Source organism: Condylura cristata, unplaced genomic scaffold (genome assembly GCF_000260355.1).
Source record: "Condylura cristata isolate star-nosed mole 26May11 unplaced genomic scaffold, ConCri1.0 scaffold00033, whole genome shotgun sequence".
NCBI classification, from domain to species: domain Eukaryota; kingdom Metazoa; phylum Chordata; class Mammalia; order Eulipotyphla; family Talpidae; genus Condylura; species Condylura cristata.
In genome coordinates this window covers 11,427,224-11,442,567 of record NW_004567134.1, presented here as the reverse complement: position 1 = coordinate 11,442,567, position 15,344 = coordinate 11,427,224, and the positions used below count along the sequence as shown (strand labels likewise).

The 15,344-nt window shown below is 57.3% G+C and overlaps 1 protein-coding gene across 2 annotated transcripts in view; it reads left to right on the top strand.

The window, feature by feature from the left end:
* Window positions 1–14,678, top strand: part of UROC1 (urocanate hydratase 1) — a 20,830-nt gene extending 6,152 nt beyond the window's left edge. Inside the window, exons 7-20 of one of the 2 annotated variants that reach the window (XM_004692198.2) lie at window positions 628–694; window positions 779–922; window positions 2,524–2,612; window positions 3,232–3,294; window positions 3,583–3,762; window positions 4,311–4,408; window positions 5,027–5,099; window positions 5,902–6,023; window positions 6,489–6,559; window positions 6,859–6,957; window positions 7,940–8,039; window positions 8,486–8,567; window positions 13,368–13,467; window positions 14,537–14,678. In XM_004692198.2, coding sequence (XP_004692255.1) covers window positions 628–694; window positions 779–922; window positions 2,524–2,612; window positions 3,232–3,294; window positions 3,583–3,762; window positions 4,311–4,408; window positions 5,027–5,099; window positions 5,902–6,023; window positions 6,489–6,559; window positions 6,859–6,957; window positions 7,940–8,039; window positions 8,486–8,567; window positions 13,368–13,467; window positions 14,537–14,677 — 1,429 coding nt within the window. In that variant the 3' untranslated portion in view covers window position 14,678. Of the gene's footprint in view, window positions 1–627; window positions 695–778; window positions 923–2,523; window positions 2,690–3,152; window positions 3,295–3,582; window positions 3,763–4,310; window positions 4,409–5,026; window positions 5,100–5,901; window positions 6,024–6,488; window positions 6,560–6,858; window positions 6,958–7,939; window positions 8,040–8,485; window positions 8,568–13,367; window positions 13,468–14,536 lie in introns of both variants that reach the window. The other variant, XM_012732118.1, reaches the window with a different exon arrangement.
* The last annotated feature ends 666 nt before the right edge of the window (window positions 14,679–15,344 follow it).

The following is a 15,344-nucleotide window of genomic DNA, read 5'->3' as shown; positions in this document are numbered from 1 at the left end:
GGCAGGCGGGAATCGAACTCATGCAGAAGTGGCTTTAGCTTCTCAGTGCTGTGCTTTAACCCGCTGCGCCACCAGGGAGGGCCCTTAATTTATTTATTACATCATTCTTCATCTTGTGCCTTTTTTCATCTCGGTTGTAATCCCCGTGGACTTCCCACCACCACTTCACTTGTGTGCCCTCACCATAGTCCCGTGCGCTCTTCCTAGGTAAATCCCTGCACTTCCAAACTGGCGTCTTGGGTTACATTCCCACCAGCACTGTCTGGGGGTCCTGTTTCCCTGCATCTCCCAGTACTTGTTGGGGGGTCTGTTCGACACGTGCCGCTCTCTGGGGTGTGAGATGACATCTCATTGTGGTACTGACCTGCATCTGCCTTGTTAAAAGTGATGATGAACATTTTCCTTGGTCCATGGGCCTTCTGGATATGCTCTTTAGTGAATTGTCCATTCAGATCTGCTGTCCATTTATGAATGAGATTGCTTTTATTTTTTAATTGAATAAAGTTTTTTGGATACTAACTCTTGTTGGCTGCATAATAGGTGAATAGTTTCTTCCATCAAAAAATGGAATTTAAGCCATCTAATGTGCGTGGCCAGATTGAGCCCTTGTACCTTCTCTGTGATCAGGTATGGCCAGATGACTGCCGGCAGCTATTGCTATATCGGTCCCCAGGGAATCGTCCACGGCACAGTGGTGAGAGATGGGGCCACCCCTGCCTCGGGGAGGGGAGGCAGCCCTGCTGGGAGTCACAGCCAGCACCTGCCTCCTTCCCTGCAGCTCACCGTGCTGAATGCCGGACGTCGGTACCTGGGCGTCGAGGATCTGGCCGGGAAGGTCTTCGTCACCTCCGGGCTGGGCGGAATGAGTGGGGCTCAGGCCAAGGCCGCAGCCATCGTGGGGTGCATCGGCGTGATCGCAGAGGTGAGCTCAGTGGGTGGGGGAAGGGGGACAGGGCTACTTTTCTCTCTCCGGTCTTCCATTGCCCTCCACATGGTTCCCAAAGTGTTTGCCTCCTACCTTCAAAGTGCTCATCACTGTCCATGGTCACTGCCTCTTGACCTCTCATCAAACTGATTTTTGGGGGCACCTCTTTCTCCCACCTAGTCCCTAGTGTGTAGCTGGGGGAGACTAAGTGGCGACTGAGTGCACACAGACCCCCCTCAGACAGGTCACAACCAAGGGGCGCACAGACGAGCTGTCTGTCGGCAGAGGGTGTCCAGGCAGCTTTCTCGGGGAAAAGAGGTGAGAGGCTCTGAGACAAGCTTTGTTGATACACCCCAATGGGAGGTGCACTCAGTTGTACTAAATCTGAGTCCTGCATACTTGTACTTATTAGGAGTCATTTGGCTGCAGGTAACAAAAACCCAACTACAGAAACTCACAAAAGTAGCAACTGGTTCACAACTCAGTGATGTCAGTGCCAACATCTCTAGAGTCTCTGTTCCCCTCTGGATACAACATGGCTGCCTCAGCCCCAGCCATCTCATCTGCATTCATGGCAGGAAGGAGGGAAAGGAGTACAGCCAATTTAGCAGGAAAATAATGTCTCAGAGACCCATTGGTCAATATTGGACCAAATGGATGTTCTGATGGTTCTTATCTGCAAGGGATAGTGGAAACAGCAGAAAGGAGAGTTGTGATAAGCTTGGAAGTGCTTTCCCTCCTGGGGCTGAGCACAATGTCACCCTGAACAGGAAGAATGTGGGAAGTCAGAGGGTCTGCGCTGACCTATGTTATAAAAGTGGGTGCTCTGTTGTTGGTCAGAATGTGGAGGAATTGGAACCCTGTGGACTGTGGGTGGGAAGGTATAATGGCGCAGCCTCTGTTGAAAACAGTATGGAAGCCCCTCAAAAAATTAAATGTAGAATTACCATATGACACAACAATCCCATTCCTGGGTATCTGCCCAGAAAAATTGAAAGCAGGGACTCAGAGAGGAATGTGAACACTCATGTTCACAACAGCATTATTCACAGTATCCAAGAGATGGGAGCCACTAAGTGTCCACTGGTGAATGAATGGATAAGCCACATGTGGCCTACACTCACAGTGGAATATTACCCAGCCTTGAAAAGGAAGGAATTCTGATACCTGCTACCACCTGCACAAACCTCAAGGACATTGTGCAGAGTGAAATAAGCCTGAAGTGACAGATGCCACGTTATTCCACGTGTGTGAGTTCCCTAAAGTAGTGAAAATTATAGGACCGAAAATGGAATGTTATTTGCCAAGGGCTGGGGGAAGTGGGAAAAGGGGAGAGGGTGCTTAACTGCCATAGAGTTTCAGACGTACACGCTCTGGGCAGGGATGGTAGTAATGGCTGTGAAACATGAAGGTATTTCGTCCCCTGGTCTGTATGCTGAAAAATGGTGAAGATGGCCCATTTTTTAATGTGTATTTTAACTCAATAAAATAGGTGATTTTAAAAAGTGGGTGACCTCTGTGGCGTCTAGTACCTTCTGGGGGAGGTGACCCACTCAGGATGATATACAACTGGGCGACCCTGTTTCTGGTGGCCCCAGGTGGATAAAGCAGCCCTCATGAAGCGCCACAAGCAAGGCTGGCTGATGGAAGTGACCGACAGCCTGGACCACTGCATCGCAAGACTCAGGTACACCTGCCGTGGGAGCAGTGGTATGGGGAGCGGCGAGGGTGGGGGGTGCGGGGCCACCCCACTTGGCTCCTTCAGTGCCTGCCCCTTGGGCGGGGGTGGCACCACTCCGGGCGAGCGAGAGGCGTGGGGGACACACAGCACACACACCCCTCTCTTCTCCCTTAACCTCCCTGCTGGCATCTCTCTGCCAAGCTCGGCCTTGGCACAAGCTCAAGCTGTGTCCTCCAGCAGGGGCCGCCCTCCCACCCCCACTCACTGCTGCCTGTTGGTGTCTCTCGTGCCCATCAGTATTCTAACATGTTCAGAGCTTCTGTCCAAATAGTGCTTTCATGTTCCTAAATAAAAGACACTTCTACAATTCTGGGATCACCTAGTACATTCTAGAAAGATCCCGTTGGCGTTCACCAGCAATAGCCCTAATTCTTCCAGTCGGGAAGTGGCCCCATTGTCGTGTCAGCCAGTTGGGGCCTGTTTCTCTTTACGCCTCTGTGTCCCCCGAGGCCCGGCCTCAGCCTCTGCCTCTGCGCCCCTGGGCAGCCTCCTGGCCACCTGCTGGGGTGGGGCGGGCATCTCGGCAGGTGAGGGGACCATCCCTGCGGCTCTTGTGTCTCCCTAGGGAAGCAAGGAAGAAGAAGGAGGTGCTCAGCCTCGGTTACCATGGCAATGTGGTGGATCTTTGGTAAGTGGGGGGCCGGGAATTGGCAGCCTTGGGGACCCCGGGTGACGCTCCCCTTCAGAGTCCTGACGAAAGACAGGGGCCCCCAGAACAAGAAGCTTCAAGCGCAGCCTGGAGACTCTGCGGCCGGCCTTCACTCGGGTCCTGGCCCAGTTCCTTCCCGCCCGGCTCTGCAGCCTCCAGCTTTCCAGGGGCAGGGTGGGCAGAGGGTGGGCTGGGCATGTGCTGTGCCCCCATCCCAGCTGGGCCAGAGGGTGCCGCCTTCAACTGACAGTGCAGAGGCTTCCCCAGGGAGCGCCTGGTCCACGAACTGGACGCGACGGGGGAGCTCTTGGTGGACCTCGGGTCTGACCAGACATCCTGCCACAACCCATTCAACGGTGGCTACTACCCCGTGCAGCTGGGCTTCACAGAGGCCCAGAGCCTCATGGCGTCTGACCCTGCTGCCTTCAAGGGCCTGGTCCAGGAAAGGTAACGCAGGCCCTGGGGTTGGTGGGGGAGGGGAGAGGCCCAGAAGCCTCAGTCAGGCAGCTCTGGCTGCTCCAGCTCTGCAGTGGCCCGCAGTGTGGCCGGCTGCGAGGCCCTCACTCTCCCAGACCTCTGTGTCCCGCTCTGTCCGAGGGGTCATGGTACATTTGCCTCATGGGAGGGTTGGGGACAAACTGGAGTGATATTTGTCAGACACCCAAGCAATTCTGAATACGCACTGATGCCAGGCCAGTGCGCACAGCACAAGCCTGAAAAGCCTTCTGGCAGGAGGGCATGCAAGCCCAGGCCTGGGTGCTGTGCCCTGGTGCCTCTGTGGCTCCTGCACCCAGCCGGGGCTTGCTGAGGCAGCTGCCGGCAGGCACGGACCCTGGAGAGGACTTAGACTTGGCAGGGGCCCCGGGTGGGGAGAGGCGGGCGGGAGCAGGCGCTCCAGGTAATGGAGGTGGCTGAGTTCCACGGGGGTGACAGCCGGGGGGCAGGAGGCCGGGCTGGAGGCCGCTCTGGTGACCGCTGACCTCTGGCTATTGCAGCCTGAGGAGGCAAGTCTCAGCCATCAACAGGTTGGCCGAGGAGAAGTTCTTCTTTTGGGATTACGGCAATGCCTTCCTCTTGGAGGCCCAGCGAGCAGGTGAGAGGAGGAGGCAGGGAGGGAGGGGTGCAGAGGGGGGTGGGCAGCCTCAGACCAGATAGGGAGGGCGAGTGCCAGCAAGTGTCCTTCTCTCCAGCTGGGGCGTAGCTTCTGAGGGAGGGAGGTCCCCATGAGTGCGCAGGGGAGATGGGGCCACAGCTGTCGTCCTCTGCAAACTGAACCTTCGGCCAGGGCTTTCCCTTCTTGGCCTCAGTTTCCCCATTGGCTCCCTGAGCAAAGCACATATAAAGAGTAGGGCCATGACTTGGCAAGGAACTCAGGTGCTGTCGGAAAATGCAGTTTCTCTTTTGAACAGCAGGTGATTCGTGCACAGAATGTAGCACCCAGAAGATGTGAAGGTGCAGGGAAGCCTCTTCCCGTATCCCTGCACACCCCCCCCCCCGGGAGGTGCCTGCTGGTGCCTTCTGTGCAGGGGGTGGCTGCCCCGTGCTTTCTCTCCTTTCACCTAAAAGGAGGCCTTGCTGATGCTCCTCTGTCTCAGCAGAGCCCTTTCCCAGTCTCCCTGGGCCCGTTAAGTCGCCGCCTGGCTGGCCAGCCAGGCACAGGGACAGGCGTGGCCCGGCCCTCCCGGTGACTTGTGCGGGGCTCTGTCCACAGGCGCTGACGTGGAGAAGAGAGGAGCCAACAAGACAGAGTTCCGCTACCCCTCCTACGTCCAGCACATTATGGGGTGAGTGAGGGGCTCCTTCCAGCGTCCAGGTCCTGGGCGTTCGGGCTGGAAAAGCCGTGTCCTGTCTTCTGACCACGCTGAAGCCACACACTGACACCCGCATGTGGGTCTCGAATTTCTGACAAAACTGGGGTGAGAGGGAGCCGGGATTTTCTGCGGGGCTTCCACAGAGGCTTGGGGGAGGACCTGAAGTGGAGGTCACTTCCCGGCGAACACCCCAACTGTCACGTGTCCTTGACCCTGAGTGCTGTGTCCTGAGCTGCCACGCCCAGGTCACTGTCGTGAGCCTCGCATGGGTGGCCCAGGTGGCTCGGAGCCGACTGGCCAGTCGCATGGGCAGGTCTGAGGGAGCCGGGGCCCAGGACAAGTCTGGAGATGTGGAGGTCAGAGAGGGCACTCAGGCTGAGGGTGGAGGCTTGAGGGCCAAGCCTGAGTGTGAGCAGGGGTGGGGACGCCTCGCAGTGCTTTGGGGAGACTCCCTGCACGCAGAATGCCACCGGGGAGGGAGGGGGCAGCGTCTTCCACAGGCTGTTGTGGACAGGGAGGCTGAACCAAGGGGCTGGGCCGTCAGCCACGGCGCAGGGGACAGCCAAGGGAGGGCCCTGCTGGGTTGGGGGAGTATGGCACCCCAGGGAGGACCCAGCCCTCTGTGGGAGCTGACCGCCCTAGAGCTTGGTCACCCAGAGGGGCCAGTTCACCTGGGCAAACGTGGCCAAGTCCCCAAGGCTCCCTCCTATCCCTTCCTAGCTGGGGTACAGCCCCCCAGAATGCCCCAAGGTCATGTGGCGTTCTGTCCTGGCAGGGACATATTCTCCCAGGGATTTGGGCCCTTCCGCTGGGTGTGCACATCGGGGGACCCCCAGGACCTGGCGGTCACGGATCAGCTGGCCACATCTGTGCTGGAGGAGGCCATCGCCTATGGAGGTGATGAGGCGGGGAGAAGCTTGCGGAGTGGGCAGACCCCCAAGCTAAATGCCACACGCCAGCCCCCGGCCGGCGGCACCTCGGATCCCTGTGGCATGTGCTGTCCTGCTGCCCACCTCGGCCAGGCCCGTCTTCTTGTCCCGCCGCCCCCAGTTGCTGTGGTGACACGGACACAGCTGTCACGGGTTCTGCCTGTCCCTGCGGATGGTGGGGGCCTCCGGGTCTCCCCGCTGCAGCCTCGTGTGCCCGCAGTTCCACCTCACGTGTGGATGTGACCTGTCACCTCGGGGACAACACCAAACAGCTACCTGTGAAACTCGCGGGACCTGCGGCACCCTGTCTCTGCAGCTCTCCGGTTCAGGGGTGGCCTCTCCCGGCTCTCTGTGAGGGTCCTTTGGCAGCTGCTGCTTGTTCATAGTCCAGGGGCTGTGGCGCCTCTGACTCCCGCCTCCTGCCTCCCTGCAGTGAACCCGGCCGTGAAGATGCAGTATGCGGACAACATCCGCTGGATCCGGGAGGCTGCCAGGCACCGGCTGGTGAGTGCGGCCTGGCCGGGGCGGGGCTGCGCCCTGGGCCACCCACCCAGCCGTGAGGTGCTGCATGCCTGCAGCCATGCCTGGGCAGTCCCTGTCTCTGTGCACATCCCTGGGGGACGGCTTAGGCGGCATCACTGGTCTCACTCACAGGCCACAGGACAGAGAAGTCAGGGCCCTCTTGAAGCTTGTCCTGGGCCTCTCGACACCAGCTGGAGCATGGCATCGGTGGAGCATGGCACCTGTGTGCCGTTGCATCTCACAGGCTGCCGAGTACCTGTCTCTGCCCCTTCTCCCCGCAGGTGGTGGGCTCCCAGGCAAGGATTCTGTACTCAGACCAGAAAGGCCGAGTAGCCATCGCTGTGGCCTTCAACCAAGCCATCGCCTGTGGGAAGATCAAGGTCAGGGCCTGTGGGGGGGGCAGGGGGGGTGCCGGCACTGCCCTGCCCCATGGCCAGACCTGGGGCGGGAGGTGATCACTAGGACAGGGGCTCTGAGGCCTGTCCTCTGGGGACAGCAGCCCCAGCCTGGGCAGAAAGCACCCGGGCATGCAGCAGCCCAGCCAGACATCTGGGCTCGCCCCCATCCAAGCTGCAGTCGCCAGTAGCCAGAGAGCTGGACACTGTAATCCGTCCACTGCTCTTTCCTTCCTTCATTCGACAACACTTACCCTAAGGCCTCCGCTGCCCAGGTGTGCTCTAAGAGATCACGCCAGGCAGATCTCCACCTGGCATTCCTAGCAAAGGGAAACTGATGATGTACCGCTAAAGGTACACATTCCGAGGGCATTTCAGAAGGCGAGGAACCAAGGGGACAGGTAGGGTTGAGCAGTGGCCAGCGCAGGCCCTTCTGAGCTGCTGGCTTAAGTAAAACTATGCCCGAGTCTCTGGAAGGTGCTGGAAATCCCTCGGACAGGCAGGTCAGGGCAAAGGTGAGGAGGTGGCTCCTGGCCGCTGGTGTCTAGTGTACCACGTGGGGTCAAAATCCCTGCCTGTGGCATACTGCTGTGTGACGCCAAGGGAGTCTCTTGTCCTCTCTGGGCCTTGGTTCTTACACCCACACATGGAAATGGCTGTAAGTGTCCGGACACATCGTTGTGGTTCCCTTGGGACACCACTGAATGACCAGGGCTAGTCACCAGGGAACCGGTCTGGTGACTGAAGGTTTGGGCCGTTCATGGGGTCCCCACCACCCCATCTGCTATCAGGGAGATGAGCTCCTGGGCGTGTAGGAAATGCCAGAGCAGTAGAACGTGTAGCTAAACTTCAGAACGTCTGCGCTCCCTCTTGCTGAAGAAGGGGAGGTGTCCATAGGACTTCTGGGGTGCCCTGGCCCTTGACCTCTGCCCTCCATGCACACCCTTGGCTTTTTTATCACACGCAGGCACCCGTGGTCCTGAGCAGAGACCACCACGATGTGAGTGGCACAGACAGCCCCTTCCGGGAGACCTCCAATATCTACGACGGCTCTGCCTTCTGCGCAGGTGAGGCAGACGGTGCTTTTACAAGCCCTTGTAAAGGGTGGATCTGGGTTTTATTTAAAAGTGAACTGATTGGTTCAGTTAGTCATGGTGATGTGCTGACAGGCTGGGCATAGAGTGCCCAGGAGGAAACAGGCCTACCCCCTTTAAGTCTTTGTTCTTGCGGGCGCTTTATCTGCATTCAGTACCAGAGAGTGCCTCCCCAGGAGAGGGTAAGGTAGGTAGCCATGGACCTTGGTCTGGATCTGTACGTTGCTTTGTCTGCTCAGCCCCGCAGGAAGGGCGAAAGCCCTCCACAGCCTCCTGTCCTCGGTTTCCTACCTGTCCTTCGGGCCTCAGTGGCCACCTCAGCCAGTAGGGCCAGCTGACGCCCACTGTCCCCCCGCCTCACCCGGCCTGCCCCTCTGAGCCCTCCCTCAGGGAATGACCAGTGGGCTCTGTTTCTGCAGACATGGCCGTGCAGAACTTCGTGGGAGATGCGTTTCGTGGAGCCACCTGGGTGTCTCTTCACAATGGTGGAGGTGTTGGCTGGTAAGAAGGATTTGGAGAACTGGGTGGTACGATTTGGGGCTCCTGTGAAGTCTTGAGGGACCCCTGCTAGTGGCTTGCTGTGCCGTGTTCTTCATGTGAGGGAGAGCCTGTGGAGGCCTGGGAGGCACCTCGCACTCTTGGGATCGCACCTGTTCCACAGGTAGGTGCTATCAGCACAGTGACCGCCCCTTGTGAGGGTTCCCATAGTGACATAAACATGGGGCAGGTGTTGTGTGGGGAATTCACAGAGCACTGTCTGGCCCAGGTCTTCCATCGCCGCTGGGGTTCCCAGGTGGCTGGGCCGCAAGGTGGGAGAGTGGGTTCTGGGCTCCCCCCGGGTGCCAGACTTACAGCTCTGCTCCTGCCAGGTGTCCCTGTCTGCACCACAAGGAAATTGGGGGTTCTGGGAGGTCTCACTCCAGCTGACAGTTGCAAATCTGTAGTGAAGATGCCCCTTGTAATTCTTCACCCCAATTCCAAACATGTGGGAGTTGCCCCACACCTCCAACCAATTTTAGACATGGACTGGGTGAACTACAATCCAACTGAATCCCGAAACTAACCACCCAGCGGGAGTCGGGTCCACTGGGAAAATGGGCTCATTCTCCCAACACTGCCCACCTCTTCCCTTGTCCAGGCAGTCTGATAAATCAGAGGTTCCCACCACGCCCTCTGCAGTGCCATTAATTTGCTAGAGCAGCTCACAGAGCTCAGGAAACCTATTTTCTCTCGACTATGGTTCATTACAAAGGCTATTGAGGGATGAGAATCAATAGCCGGATGACGAGATAAAGGGGTGAGACCCCCAACAAAGGAATTGCTGTCCTGATGGAGTTGGAGATCGGTCCTCTGGCTCACCATCCAGGAAGCTGTCCAAGCCCCACCCCCTTTTTTTTTTTTTAAGATTTATTTATTCATACAGAACTGGGGTGCAGGACAGACGTGCAGGGGTGGTGAACAGAGCAGGGAGCAGAACAGGCAGATCAACGAAGTACACTGCTGAGGGGAGCAGCGGGCCAGGAGAGGTCTGCCGCGCCATGTGGCCACCTCCGGGGCAGGCGGGGATCGAACTCATGCGGAACTGGTTTCAGCTTCTTAGTGTAGTGCTTTAACCCGCTGTGCCACCAGGGAGGGCCCCAAGCCCCCCTTTTTTTGGGGTTTGTATGGTGGCTTCATTACGCAAGCACAGTTAAGTAAACACTGATCATTGATGATCAATTCAACCTCTCGCCTCCCTCCCCATACAGGAAGTGGGGCAAGAGGGACCCTAGGAAATTCAAAACTTAAGTCACAGGTTGGTTCCCCTGGCAACCAGTCCTGGTCTTTAAGTGGAATCCAAAAGGAAGCTCATTCACTTAATTATTGCTCCATCACTAAAAAATCCCAAGAGTACTTTTCTGGGAGTACTTTTCCAGAAACAGGGATGAAGACCAAATACACATTTCTCATTACAAACTGAAATATCACACCCAATGCTAAGAATGAATGCACAATATTTATGGTACATGGATCTGATGGCAAACTTCTGCTAATCTTCTTGACTCCATCCTCTCACCTAGTCTTAGAAGGAAAATCATTTCAGAAATAAAGACACAGGTATGGGAAGTTATCCAGCCACACCTGCTGTCAGTCAGCCTCTGCCCAGGTTACCCGGGGACACTCCCAGCCCAAGCCAGAGTCCTGGGGGCCCTGAGCAGCAGGAGCCGCTGTGGCTTCAGTGGAGACAGCTGCCCAGGCCTGGCCATCTCTGAACTGACCTCGAAGCTGTTTTGGCTGAATCACACCTGGCCTTGCCCTTCAGAGCCAACTCTTCCGGCACTCGGCTTCCTAGATCATTCCAATGGGCTGGGCTGGCCTTGCGCCCTTCCAGGCCAGAATTCCGAGCTGCAGCACAGTCAGATGGCTCTAATTAGTGGAAGAGGTGACAGAAGCCTGTGTCCTTTCTGATGCACCAGCTGGGTAAAACAGAGAAGAAGGCCTGGTTCTTGAGAAACTAGTGCTTCCAGGCCAGTTGGTCCTAGAGGTGAAGAAAGGATAAGTCTGAGGAGGCGAGTAACTTGCCCAAGGCCACAGAGGTGGTGACAGACTCAAGACGAGATCTTGACTCCATCTGTTGTCTCCCGGGATCCACACATCATGGTCAGCTGGCCAACAGAAGGCAAGAAAAGGCAGCACAGGGCAGCCCGGGAAACAGGGCTTGACCCAAGGGCCTGGGTGCAGGGCACATGGGCTTCATGGGGGACATTGCTGGCTGTTGACCCACTGCGCACAGGACTCCTGAGAAAGGGAACGCTCTTCGTGAATTCTCGCGTGCTCTCATCCCACGCCACCCCCACGCCAGGCTCTGTGGGGGGCTCAACAGGCTGGCAAGATGCTGGTACCCTGGGGCTTTGTCTGGCTGTCCTCAGGGCTCTGTTGGGAGAGTGCCTCAAGGTCACCTTGGAATTCGACTTATGCACGCGTGTAATTCAACCCATCAGATACTTCTTCGAGGCTTACCACAAAAATCAGCAGGAAAAAATCTGTCCCACGACTATCAGTACTCCCAGAGGAAAGCGGTGCTAACTCTTCAGCTATGTTTCTTTCAGTGCACATAAACACACGTTTCTAAATTAGAAGCACCCCCACTGTTTGCTTTCCATCCTTCATATTGTTATTATAGGTGCCTCTTTGGCGGCCCCTTATGTTTAGGGACTAGACAAGCTGGGTCAGCTGCAGGTGATCACTTACCCCTCCCTCTGCCGCTGTCTCCTGGCCGCTGGTTTGCCTGCTCAGGGTCTCTCCATGTTTTGAGAGGGAGTGGGCAGGCTGGCCGCAGCCTCATGGCTTCTGGATCAGGGGCCCAGTGTGGGAGAGGTCAGCGGTCGGTCTTGTGTCTCAGATTGGCTGGAGCACTCAGGAGCCCTTCCTGTTCCCCTGTGCTTACAGGGAGACGTCAGTCAGTTCTGGGAGCTGAGTGTTTGGTATTGAGCCTTTTCCTTAAAAAAATCCTGGTTTTCATGTCCATGCTTTCATCCTCCTCTCTGCCTCTGTCCTCACACCAGATCAAGCCTGGGGGCTCATGTCATTGAGGAATTAGTAGAGTATCAACTCTAGATGGTTTCCAGCAAGCATTTTAACCTGTGAACATATTCTTGGCATCCTTATTAACCATGAAGGCAATTTTGCTGTAAAAGAGAAAAGAACAAACAATTAAAAGATGGACATGCAGAAGAGTATCCCGAAACGTGTTAAAAAGTAGTGGCAAAACAAAGGAGACAACATAGAGAATATTTAAGTACATTGGAGAAGGTGTGCTGAGGTACGGCGTTCAGTGCAGAGAACTGGTTTTCTTTTGTGGGTGCCATCCTTGGCTACCCCCAAGTCTCCCACTCACTCATAGACACTCGAAGCATACAGAGTATAAAGACAGGGCTGTGTGTGTGAAGACAGTAACATTGTGCAAGGAACTGGTTTCTCGTTTCATCCGTGGAGAAATGAAGCCGTCAGCCAGGTAGTTCTTTTTCTCTTTTATGACAAAATTGCCTCACAGCCAATGAGTTGTGTGTCGAAAATGCTCATAGCGAAACTATCAGATATTCCCTATATCCATCTGCTGTCTTTATCCAGACACAGACACTTTTCTCGTGCTCAGCAATGTCTGAGAGCACGTCTCACACTTCAGTGAGCCCAGAAAGCCCCCACAACTCAGTCGGCTTGTTAAACTCCATGTTCTACCTCCACAGCTGGGCGTGAGGTAGAGCCCAGCATCCCTGCACCTCCCTGGAGATGCCTGAGGACCCCCCTCTGGAGCAGGGGCTCAGAATGCGCTCTCCATCACGCACACAGCTCCCCACCCCTCCCATGTAGCAGGGAATCTCTTCACTTTCTGGCAAGATTGGGAGTGTGGATTCTGAAGTCAGTAAGTCCGCCCACATTAAGTTTGCTGAGCTTTCTCATGGACAAAAGGGTCATTGTTAAAGCAGCTGCTCCCTGGGCAGGTGGTGGTGACGTGAATGACTAATAGCCACCGCCGGTAGAATGCCTGAGAAAGCTGTGGCTCATCTGATCACCACCACATCCACCAGGGTGACCCAGAGAGGATCAGCAGCTTTGTTCAGACTTTGCAGAAATCTAGGGCCGCTGGCCAAAATGCACATGCTAGTTACCCACCAGCAGACACTTGTAAGGATGTGGCACACCTCCCGTAAACATTACCCTTTATCACGTGCATGCCAGTTACCATCACAGGTTCCAAACAGGTGGACGTTTTAAACTCAGAAGGCCACCACCAGTTTTCCTAAATAAAAGCTCCAACTTGCATGACCTCGGTAACACTGGCTATTATCTCAGTTTTAGCATGGGAACTGCCAGGCTGGCGGGGCAACAGATCCTTGTTTAGTTTCAACTTGCTCCCGGCCAGGTTTTTGTTTTTGAATCTTGTGCTTGTTCTTTTGGATTTGCAGGCATTCTTGGGCTGTTCTGGATTTTTAAAACGTGCGGGCACTGGGTGCGTGTTGCCTTTGAACTTTGTTCTTTGCATCAGTGCTGGCTTGTTGCTCCAGGAGGCGGATGCACAGGAGGAGTTAGGAGTGTACAAAAGGCAGGAAAAGGAGATGGGGGAGCAGGATTGACTGGGGGAACCCGGTGCAGACCCAACAGGCTAGCCGGCTGCCAAGGGGCTACAGAGCCAAGGTGGAGAGGAACAGGGCAGCCCCTGGTCCCTGGCATCTCACCTTCTCTGGGTGAGAAGGACCCTCAGCATGGAACCTCGCGGAGCTAGGGCCCAGGAGTGACCCGAGTGGCCTTTGCATCTTGCAGGGGCGAAGTGATCAACGGGGGATTTGGCCTTGTGCTGGACGGGAGCCAGGAGGCCGAGCAGAAAGCCAGGATGATGCTTGGCTGGGACGTGTCCAACGGAGTAAGTCGCCCGGCCTCTGCCCTCGTCATGGTCCCTCTCTGTCCCTTCAGACTGTGGACTGAGCCAGCGCTCTGGCCCCTTCTTCCCCAGAAAACGTGGGGGGCCCCTGCTGCAGCTCTCCTGCCTGTTCACGCCTCCTTGGCGGATGCCCCCTTCTCTCCAGGGCTTTGTCCAGAGGCTTCTTCATGTCCACTCACCTCCCCGCCTCTGGCCCTGCACCTCCATCAACCCCTTGTCACACAGGAAGGGAGGCCTATTCTTCCCAGCAAGAGCACCCCCACTTTGGTGCAGAGGGGCCACCTTGGAAAGTGTCTTTCCACATTCTGGGGAGGCACAGGGAGGGTGGGCGTCTCACAGCAGAGCTGCCTCTGGGGGTGCAGCTACACGTGACGCGTGTGTGCCGGGGCCCACATGGGCAGCCGGGAGGGGAAGCGGCAGAGGCGGGAGGGCAGGGCTCCTGGGGAGGGCGATGTGCATGTGCCTGTGAAATGGGGGAGGGGGGGCCTTGGGGAGCCCAGTACAGCGGCCCGAAGTTTTGACACAGGGTGACGGAGGGGTACCCAGGCGGGGCCCAGAATGGAGGGGGTGAGTCACGAGGATCTCCCTGGCAGTGGGGTGGGGGGGTGAGGGCTGGGTTGGCAAGCCGGCAGCAAGCAGGTAGCAGGTGCCGTGGCTGTGACCCTGGGGGACAGCGGGGCCAGGTGGCCCGAGGAAGCGCCCTGCAGGGACACTCTGCAGGGCGCACTGCAGGCAGGGTGGGGTCTGAGGAGGGAGCCGAGGGGTGCTGAGGCTGTCTTCTGGGTACCTGGCCTGGCGCCTGTGCGTGAAGATGGGGAGGAGGGCTGGGAGGATGGCGACTTCCAGGGGGAAAGCGCTTGTCCGTAGTCTGGCCAAGAAGAGGGGGAGGCGAGTGGGGGCGGCGGAGCGTGCTGGCCAGAGCCCCTGAGGCGGAGGGGCCGGGGCTTTGGGGCCCGCAAAGGCTGCCCACACTGTCTTCTCCGTTGATGCTGGAAACGGGGTGAGGCTGGTGCCGGCCCGAGCCCACTGCCCTCTCCCCGCCTGCTGCCAGGTGGCCCGGCGTTGCTGGTCTGGGAACCGCAAGGCCTACGAGATCATCCGCCAGACCATGCAGGAGAACAAGGGCTTGGTGGTGACGCTCCCGCAGGAGGTGGTGGATGAGCAGATGCTCCAGCAGGCCTTGCGGCAGTGAGCCAGAGCCCAGGCCCAAGCCGGCCGCCGTCCCCCACCCGCCGTGGCCTCCTCCCCTCGCCCCCACCCTCGTCACCTTCCCCGCACACCTGCAGCATGCGGTCTCGGGAGCTGTGCTGTGTACGCGCCCTGGAGGTACCACGCTGTCCCTAACTCAGGCAAGAGCTGCCTGGGCCCAGGGGGCCACTGGGAAGTCACAGAACAGACTCCAGGAGCCGTTCAGTGCCACGAGACTGACTGAGCCAGGCGTCCGCCAGGCCCCTGCCAAGGGGAGCAGGGTTTTGCCAGTCGCCCTGTCCGCCTCGCGTTAATCCCAGAGGCTGTGCCTCAGTCGTCGGACAATGTGTTTGTCTGTGCAGCACCCGGCTCTGGGCAATCGGAGGGACCTGCCCAGGCCCTGAACTTGGAGGGTCCAGAGAAAAAGATAGGGAAATAAAGGCTTGACCAAAAGGGTGTACCGTGTCGTGGGCAGCAGCGTGGACCCTGGTGGAGGGAGTGGGCAGGCTGGTCTCTGCCCTAAGAGAATGATGGGCAGAAAGAGAGGTGGGTACTCCTCGTGGCCAATCCTCTTGGGACACTGGCTGTGTCACCTAGGACAGAAGTCTTCCAGGAGGCAAGTTGGGCCTGAGGCTGGATCTTGAGCCTCCCTCTACCCCCAAAGTCCAGTA